Source organism: Alnus glutinosa, chromosome 12, assembly GCF_958979055.1.
Source record: "Alnus glutinosa chromosome 12, dhAlnGlut1.1, whole genome shotgun sequence".
NCBI classification, from domain to species: domain Eukaryota; kingdom Viridiplantae; phylum Streptophyta; class Magnoliopsida; order Fagales; family Betulaceae; genus Alnus; species Alnus glutinosa.
The window spans coordinates 22,089,139-22,098,952 of NC_084897.1; the positions used below are offsets into that span (position 1 = coordinate 22,089,139).

General features: G+C 37.2%; 1 protein-coding gene across 2 annotated transcripts; it reads right to left on the minus strand.

Annotated features, from left to right (window-relative positions):
- On the minus strand, positions 1 to 5,978 carry LOC133851354 (importin subunit alpha-1-like). Of its 2 annotated transcripts, none has more exons than XM_062287730.1 (11): positions 5,650 to 5,978; positions 4,481 to 4,577; positions 4,312 to 4,403; positions 4,097 to 4,228; positions 3,776 to 3,961; positions 3,078 to 3,241; positions 2,875 to 2,953; positions 1,501 to 1,629; positions 1,221 to 1,348; positions 756 to 1,133; positions 1 to 577 (listed from the first exon to the last, which is right to left on the minus strand). In XM_062287730.1, the coding sequence occupies exons 1-10, from the start codon at positions 5,857 to 5,859 to the stop codon at positions 758 to 760; spliced, it is 1,593 nt and encodes a 530-aa protein (XP_062143714.1). In that variant the 5' UTR covers positions 5,860 to 5,978; the 3' UTR covers positions 1 to 577; positions 756 to 757. The 2 variants fall into 2 exon arrangements, with proteins under 2 accessions (XP_062143714.1, XP_062143713.1); XM_062287729.1 differs by having other exon boundaries at positions 1 to 580.
- Between the last annotated feature and the right edge of the window lie 3,836 nt (positions 5,979 to 9,814).

Genomic DNA, 9,814 nt, shown 5'->3' on the forward strand with positions numbered 1-9,814 from the left:
GATAAAAAGGCATCTTGGAGCTGTTATATCAATAATACTAGAAACTCGTTTTCCTTCAATGCCATTTAGACAACTTTTCATATCAAACCAACAAAATGGTATACCCTACGCAATACAATTTTGACTCAAGGGAAAAAAAAAATAAAAAAAAAAATAAAAAAAATCACAACATACAATGGCAAGGAACAGAAAATTCCAATATCCCTCATAGCTACAAGTGTCCATCGAGAGAGTTTGGGAGTGCAAAAATCACCCGGCAACAGACATACTCCACTTCTATGCCAATTAAGACAATAGAAACAAATTATGAGACTCAACATCAACTTTATAGGAGAGCCCAGTCACCTGGGATAACGATTCCCCAAACAGAGAGCTGTGGCTCCACATTCTTGTTGCAGAGCAATAGATTCTAGTTCGTCATGTAACCAATCCCAGTATCCTCCTCTAAAATCCAGCCGTTGCCAACACCCAGCCAGTCCAGCACCCCCCATAAAATCACTCCCAATAATGGACCAAAGAGGACCCAAAAACGACAAGACACCTGACCTGACCCCAACTATTCTTCCACCACCAATTCCTGCTATAATTTAAAAAGGATTTATGTTAAGAACTTAAGAACATCAATGGCAAACATAAAGTAGCCATCTATGCACAGTTTGGGATACATATTCTATGAATTAATCACACTACCCAGAGCAAAAACTAATTGAATAAAAGCACTACATGGGACCAAGTGTAAACCAGTATGAAGATACCTTCAGTTGAAGTTAAATCCACCAGAAGGAACAGAAGGAATCTCACTCCCCCCAAAGTTGAATGCAGTCTGGGGAGCATCACCCGGTGGCATCGTATCATCATCTTCCTCCAGCCAATATGTCTCAAGAATTTTCACAGCTTTCTCATAAATCTCTGTGTTGTCATGACTCTGGAGATTCTCGATTTTCTCTAGCCCCTCAGCATCATCAATCAGTTGAGCATAGAGATTTACATCTCCAGTAGTTCCCAAATTCTTCTCAGCTTCCCCTACCTTCAATATGTTTTCAAGCCCTTCCAAACAAACCGTGACAATCCTCGGATCAGGGCAGATGAGAAGATCACACAAGGGTTTGATGCACCCCTGATTTACTAAATACCTGTAACCGGCAAAGAGATATAAAATCTGCAAGCTAAACAGACTTTCAAAGACAATCTAAGACAAGGAAACAAGGTTTATTTCATACTTGATTTGTTCATGAGAACCACCAGATGTGGCATTTGAGATTGCCCATGCAGCCTCTTTCTTGATATCAAACTCAGCATTTTGGAGCAGATGAACAAGGGGGACAATAATATTAGCCTCAATAACAGCCTGTAAAATGTTATAATACATCATTCTGTGGCCATAGTTGATGGAAATTGTGTATATAATTCCAAATTCTATGAAACCTAGACAAGAAAAAAAACTACAGTTAAAGAGAAGATAGATAAATTCATGTTTGAAAAACTTGATCTATAAGTTACCTGAATCTGCTCCTTGTTACCAGCAGTGATATTGGAAATAGTCCAGCAAGCTTCCTTCTTGATGCTCTTTTTATAATTATTGGTCAATAGGTTCAACAGGCAAGGAAGAGCATTATGGTTGATAATAACCTAAGTAGCAACAGAACTCATTAGTTGAAAGTGAGACAAATAAAAATTTCAACTTGAACAACAGGATTTTCAGATTGGAGAATTAATGTTAAATGGAACAAACCAGTGACAAATTGAAAAGAGAATATCACTTAAGAGGGGAAGGGGTGGGGTATTTACAGGATGTTGATCAACTGTAATACGTAAGTTAGTGGCATAATGTAGATAATTGCTTCCAATTTAATTGTTTCACATCCATCTACAAATAAACAAATCTTGTGTGTTTAAAATGTGATAATTACAATGCTTCAAGGAAAAAAGCAAAAAGAACAGGAAGAACTATTGGATGACAATCATGAACAAGCTTCATCTGATTCTATAAGTTAGTAAAAGTAATAACAAATCCAACCCTAAATTTATAGTTATATGAGGCTTCCTAATCAACTGAATGCCAATCAATCCAAATTTCTAATAAGGCTGTTTTCTTTAGCTGTCAAGCCTTTTCTTTTTAATTTTTTTATCTGTGATCATGTTGTGCCAATTTAGTTGGTAAGAGCAATATTGCAGAAAGCCAGAAAGAAACTCCATTTTGTGTCTGGAAGGCTAGAAGTCTCGAAAGACAGGAGGGTAACTTCTCTCAAGACACGCATAAAGCAGGGGGGAGAAATAAAGAAAGCTAACTTGTTAATTATGTCCAGCAAAGCGCAATGCCTATTCAATTACTTCTTCGGAAAAGCACAACTTGTTTGTTCTTCTTTTCCGCTTTTGTTTGTGGAACGAAATGAAGTTTTACTTTGAAAAATAAAACAAGTAAAATCAATCCAAGTTTTTATCTTTATGCATGTCTCATTGCTACATTGAGCAAGTCCAAATAAGACTAAACTATCGTCTGATCTAATACAGTAAAAGACCTTGTAAGAATGAGCAACTAAGTTCAGTTTTCAACAGACAAATTCTCCACATAGTTATAAAAATGTCTCTCCATCTATGAGCTTCGATTTACCAGATGCCATGGAACTCAAGAAAATTACGGAAGACAAATATTCTGAGATTGTGTACCAAAACCCATGATGACTATATAAATGAATACGAAACAAATGGATATACATTTGCACAACTAAGGTGACACGCAATCAGTATTATGCACAGATCACAAACTAACAATTTAGAATTAAAAAGTCAGCTATATCTCTTTTTATTCTTCCCAGAATTTTAGAAAGAGAAGAGTAAATTCATAACATTTCAAGGGGCAACAGGTTCCAATACCTGAGTCTGCATGTCATCCCCAGTGACAATATTTCCAACTGTACGAAGAGCAGGAATGAGCACTGAAGGAGATGGGTGACTGAAAAATGCCAGGAAAGCTTAGAATATGAATGCAAAATAGAGAGGTCTAACACCCCCCCCCCCCCCCCCCAAAAAAAAAAAAAGAAGTATTGCTCAACTAGGTTGAAGATCTAAGCACTCACAGTAAAAGCTCAACGAGCCGAGGACATACACCTGCTTCAATAACAGCTTGAATTTTGTCATTTGTACCATCAGAAAGATATGAGAGTGCCCAACAAGCATCAGTCAAGACTTCTTCATCATTTGAATGAATAAGGCGAGCAAGTGCTGGAAGTGCTGGCTTTACCTGTGCAATAAACAGAAAAACGAAACAATTAACCTAGAGGTCAATATAACATCTGTCAACATCACAATGATTGATAAACATCCATCCCTCAAAGGAATAGCTACAAAGTTTTTAATAGCCCTAACATCCCTTTACTTACTTTCAGATACTCCCTCCATAATAATTGAAATGTCTTAGTTTCCTTTAGGATGTCCCAAATAAATTCCACTTTCTAAAAGTAGAAGTTCTTCTTCAGCTTCTTATATTACGCTCATGATTTGTTTTTCAAAAATCAAACAAGATTTTTACTAAAATCATGTCACCTCTAAGACAAAGTAGAGGACAAGAAAGGAATGATATTTTAACCTTTTCATTAACAACAGAACCATTTAAAACCAGCAATTTATGTTCAGACGGAACAGGTATTATTTTAAACAAATTATATGCCACCATATCATCATCCACAACTGCTAGAATAGCCAAACAAAAAGAAAATTATTCAAAATCCAATCTAACTTCATATTGAAGTTACACAGAGTACTCAAGATATCCAACCTGATCAAAATGAGGCTGTGGCTTTCCTCGGCAAAAATTTGACAATGTCCAGGTAGCATTTCTCAGCATAGAGAGCTTGGCATGCTCGTTTAACTGTGCCAGCAAAGGAAGCAAAGCCCCATGTCCAAGGACAAGATCGCGGCATCTAGGAGAATCACCAGCAACATTTCCCAACGCCCACACAGCCTGTACATCCAAGAGAAGATGGGAAGGGGGTAGTTACATGCTGCATTTCACTAAAAAACGCAAACTTGATTCACTAGAGAAGATACTGCAAAAAGTACTAAATATCTAGTCTAAGCCCTTAGATCACTTATATACCTGCTCGCGGACATCATCACTAGGAGAACCAAGAAGCTTGACAAATATTGGGACAGCCCCATGATCAATTACCACCTTAGTGTTCTCAGATGTCCCAGAAGCAATGTTAGTCAGAGCCCAAGCCGCTTCAAACTACAAGAAGTTTCAAGCAATCATAATGTTAAAGTCATGGACATATCTAAAAGAATATTAGATGGTAGATAGCAGGAATAAACCTGAAGTTGTGGGAAGTCCTCCCTCACGAGAAACTCAACAAAGCGAGGAACAACACCTGACTGTATCACTTCCTCAATCGGAGGGCTGCGCTCTGGTGAACAGAAAAATGTAATTAATTGAATCACATACACAGGTAAGATAGATGTATTAGAGAAACCAACTACTCACCAATTGAAAGCAACTTCCTGAACTGAGTAGTTGCCTCAAGCTGCAGATTACTATCATCACTCCAAACTCCTGCAACCATGGATGGCAGGTGTTCTAACTGCAGTCGAATAATTCAACCATAATTAGAATGATAATGGCCAGTAATACCAGTATCACTGGAACAATTCTAAATCATGTTAATTTAACAACTTGAATCACAAATCTTCTTGTTTACAAAACTTCATTCAAAGAAGTTGTTTGACACTCTTTTTAAAGGACAAGCAAAATAAGAATAATCCATAACGCACTCAATATCATTACATTAACTTGTCTTGAGAATGCTGACAAACCCTTACAATCACTAAAATTAAATTCAACAAAAGCCCATGCATTGCAAGAGTCTAAAACCACCATTAGTCAATTCAAGCAAACGCATAATTCCAAAAAATGCAACTACTATCCATTCATTTGAGCCACACAGGACTAAATTTAAAAGAACAAGTGATCGCTGAACTTGCCAACCCCACAATAACATTTAAAAAAAAAAAAAAAGGAACCAAAGCACCAATAATCAATTCAATCAAACCCTGATTCCAAAACAAATCAACAAAATTCACTCTCATTTCAGCTGCATATGACTTAACACAAGAGGCTACCTAACACCAAGCTCGCAAAACCTTACAATCATTTAAACAAAATCCAGCTAAAACAGTAATAGACAATTCAATCAAGCTCCAATTTCTGTAAAATTGACAAAATCCACCAAGCCACAAAGCCTTCCAATAAACTCAACACGATCAAGCCCTAACTTCCAATAAAAATCAACACTGTTCACCTCCATTCTCACTCTACTAAACTAAATTCAAAATGGCAAGTAGCCTTCAAGCTCACAAGCCCTCACCAATTAATAACTCATAATCCAACTAAAACACGAATAAGCGACCCGATCAAACCCTAAATAAAACTAAATTTCATAAAAACCCTAAATCCCAACCTAATTCATCAAAATCATAACCATCGAACTAAAACGCCAACAAAAAACGATCCAACCGAACCCCAAACATGAGTAAACTCCACCAAAACCTTTACAAACCAAAAGAACATCCAGCTAAAACACCAGTAAACGCCCCAACCAAAGCGACGATCGAATCGAGCGCTAAGAATAAATTGAACAGGAAATGGGTGGGTACCTTCTTCTCGACAGCGGAGGAGTGGAAAGAGGAAGAGAGGGGCTGGGACTGGAGGCCCTCGCGGCGCTTCTTGAGGAGGCTCTCCTCCCGGCGGTTCCTCCGGATCTCCACCATCGTGTCCTCCCTCCTCCGCCGTCCCTCCTCCGCGTCCACTGCCACCTTGTACCGGTTCCGGCGAACCTCGGTCCTCGCACTCGGCCTCAACGACATCGCTTCGCTTTCACACGAAAAAAATTAAATAGAATAAGATTAACGGAGCCTTGGAGAAATGGGGCTATTGCAGACAGTGGTGCGGTGTGGTGCGGTGGGTTTCAGAGTTTTGAGTACGAGAGAGAGAGTGGGTTATATAGCGCTTTTGTGGAGACTAGTGGAGGGAAATGAGGCTCGGATCGGCGGGGATTTACGGGTGTGCCATTGCGGGGCTTTTGAATTTGAAGGTGTCGCAGAAAAAGATGACTTTTGGTGGAAAAGGAAATGGTTACTGCCACTGGCTTTTAAATTTAAAGGGGGGCACACGACGTCGTTTATACCGTGGACTTATACTTCCACCAGTTTTACCTGTATTCCGGCTTTTTGCTGCGGTACAAATAATAAGATAAGTATCGACTATAATTATTTGTTTGAATTTAAAAAATTTTGAATAAATAATTGTGAGATATTATTTATAAAATTTAATTAATCGAATAATTGGTTAGGCAGCCCAATACTTATCCAGTTTTGTGAATCTCATAAGTGGTAGGAGTGAAAATACGGATACAATTATTAGCAATATTTGCATTCGCATAATGCGGTTATTGAATGTGGCTATTATTCGCTATCTGCATAAGAGGTAATTGACGTTTTGGATTACTATTCAAATCTATATATAAGATTAAATAATGTAGTTATTACTATATGTAAACTTAAATAAAATAATATTTCACTTTTGTTACACAAATTACGATTATCGGTCATACAAGGTCATTGTCTCATAGAATAATCGAGATTTGAATTACTTAAAGAAAATAAATAAATACAGTGAGGTATGACTTTGAGATGATAGTGAAAAAGCATAATATAACCTAAAGATCTTAAACTTACCAAATAAAAAACGAAGTCTTTTTAATGAATTTAATTAAACATAACCGTCCGCATCTGCATTTTCTAAAATATGCAGATAGCGGATGCGTGTAGTTATTATCTGTCTGCATTTTCACCCATAATAATTAATCTCTCACAATTACCTGCCCGAATTATTTCAAATTTAAACAAATAATTGTAGACCATCCTAATTTATAAAAGTAAAACTTCGTGTTCATCCTTGATGTGTAGGGCGGCATGCCGTTTTGGTTGAACGGACTGAACGACATGCATTCTGATAGGACTTAGGAGTCTAGGACGGCCTAGACGTCCTCCGGTCCTCATGCATATATATAGATCGGACGGTGTAAACAGCATGAGTTTGATCGGACAGTGTAGAGAACATGTATATGAATATGATAAGCATGGACAGCCTGATTCTCAGCTGGGCTGGAGAATCTAAATAACAAGTAGAGTAAGGGCCCATATGTGAAATCTGTAAGTATGAAGGTCCAGTCCTTTGAGGGGCATAATATTGCCCAACAGTCACACAACAAACATCAATAACCATATGAAGAAGAAAAAAAAAAAAAAAAAAAAAAAAATATATATATATATATATATATATATATATATATATATATATATATATATATATATAAATTAGGTATTTTTTGCCTTCCAATGAAAAGTTGACACGTAAGCATAGAAAAAAAAATCAAATAGAAACAAAACACTGGATTTCTTCAACGTATGCTAAAAAAAAAAGACCCTCTCAAGACCTCTTGACCGGTGAATCACCGCCCAAGACGAGACGCATGTTGCCACCACCCGAGCCCAGGCCCGAAAGCTGTCGACGCTGCGCCCAATACAAATGCTGCTCCTCCACCGGTACGTCTACGAACGCGGCACCCTCGGATCACGACCATCAGACAGAGAAAATTGGAGAGGGAGCACAAACAGAGAAAGAGATTGGGAGTTACCGGTGTGGCAGCGTTCGGGCCTGGGCAGTGACGGTGGGGCTGCGAATTTGGGGTGGACGGGCGGTGATGGAATGGATCTTCCGGTTGGGAGAGTTTTCGCGGCGTGGCCCAGTCCGGGCAGTGGCCAGACGCTACGGCCCAGTCGGTGGCGACGGCTTTCCGGCCTAGGCAGTGCCACGGTGGGGCGGACGGGCAGTGATCTTCCGGTTGGGGGAGTTTTCGCGGCGTGGTCCAATTCGGGCAGTGGTCGGAGGTTGGGCAGTGCCACGGTGGGGCAGATGGGCGGTGATCTTCCAGTTGGGGGAGTTTTCGCGGCGTGGTCCAGTCCGTGCAGTGGCCGGACGATACGGCCCAGTCGGTGGCGACGGCTTTCCGGCCTGGGCAGCCCCACAGTGGGGCGGACGGGCGGTGATGGTACAGTGGGGGGACAAGCAGTGATGGTGCAGTGGGTTTTTTTTAAAAAAAAAAAAAGAAAAAGGTAAAAGTGAGAGTTGTGAGAAGGATCCGGTGTTTTACCAATATTTCAATTTTTTTGTTATAGCTGACGTGTCGACAGATTATTGGTGGGCAAAAACCCCTTGGTTTCTGCCATGACCGTATAGAAGGGGCATTCTATATTCATTGTTGTAATTATTTTAAGATCAATATTTTTTTAAATTTAAAAAATATTAATAACAAAAATGAAAAATCCAAATCTTGAAAACTTTCAACCAAACACAACCCAATTGTATTCTAATTAGGAGTAATTATAGATGTCATACTCATGTCATTTTTGTGTTCATCTAAAAATGATGTGGCTTTTAAAATCACCATTTAACTTGTGATTGATCAAAATTGAACTTTAATCAAATGATGATTTTAAAAGCTACCTCATTTTTAAAAGCAATTAGAGTTTTTTATTTTTTATTTTTTAAAAATAAGTAATTAGAGTATTTATAGCACTTTTAACGAACTTTTTATATTTGGTTCTTTCCTACATTTTCAACAAAAAAAAAATATTACAAAAATGTCTATTTAACAAACTATATGTTATATTTTTTTAATATTATTTTTTTGTATTGAATGCTTCAAAAAGGTTGACGTGACTTGAATTTAATGATGTTGGTAGTTAACTTTATCAATAAAAAATAGTATTTATTTAAAGTATAAAAATATTTAGAAAGTTTGTTATTTAATAACTTTAAAAAGTGACTTTCAACTATATTCATTAAAAAAAAAAAAAAAAAAAAACTTTAAAAAGTGACTAGCTAATCAATAAATCAAGATTTTTAGAGTTAAATATAAAAAAATTTTAAAAGAGTTTATTGTGAACGCTCTTATATTCGATTAATTTCTTAAATTTTAAAGAACAATTTCACTTCAACTATCAAAAGAGTGGATACACATACACACTCATGGCCGCCACCACCACCCACAGTCAACGCTCATTATTGTGCGTCATCTAAACCATTAGCCACTATGATTTTTATTTTTATTATTATTATTATTATTATTATTATTATTTTAAAAAAAAGAATTAAAAAAAATTGATAGTCGATTTATTTCACAGTGCGGCAATTGCATGATGTGAATAGTGATGCAGCGTCACTGAGGCCGCTTGAACCGAGGCAACGAGTGGAGTATTTAGCGGCTTGGGCTCAATCGATGCTCGTCAACGCCAATGGGGCCACTTAGGGTTAGGATGAAGAGGTGTGTTTGTGACTTCATCTCCTACACTTGGTGGCTTCCAATTTAATAGAGTGCATGAATTTAATAGAATTTGGTAAGAAAAAATATAAAAGGCCTCTCTCACCCAAACATGAATTCAGAATTAGGGTACGTTTGGGAACTGCGTTTTTGAAATTTATGATTTGAAAACGCATAAAATCTGTTTTTTTAAATCGCAGGTAAAATGATGTTTTTTTGAAAACACATATTTTTAAAGGCTAAACTATGTTTTTAAACATCACTTTTTTCAAATCGTACATTTTAAAATCGTTATTTTAAATCACACTTTTTGAAATCGTAAATCCAAACGGACCCTTATATTCACCTTTCCAAATTTATTTGAAGTTTTTAAAACCATATAAACATCATTTTTCCAAATATTTATTTTTCTTAATATTCGCAATTTTATAAATTTT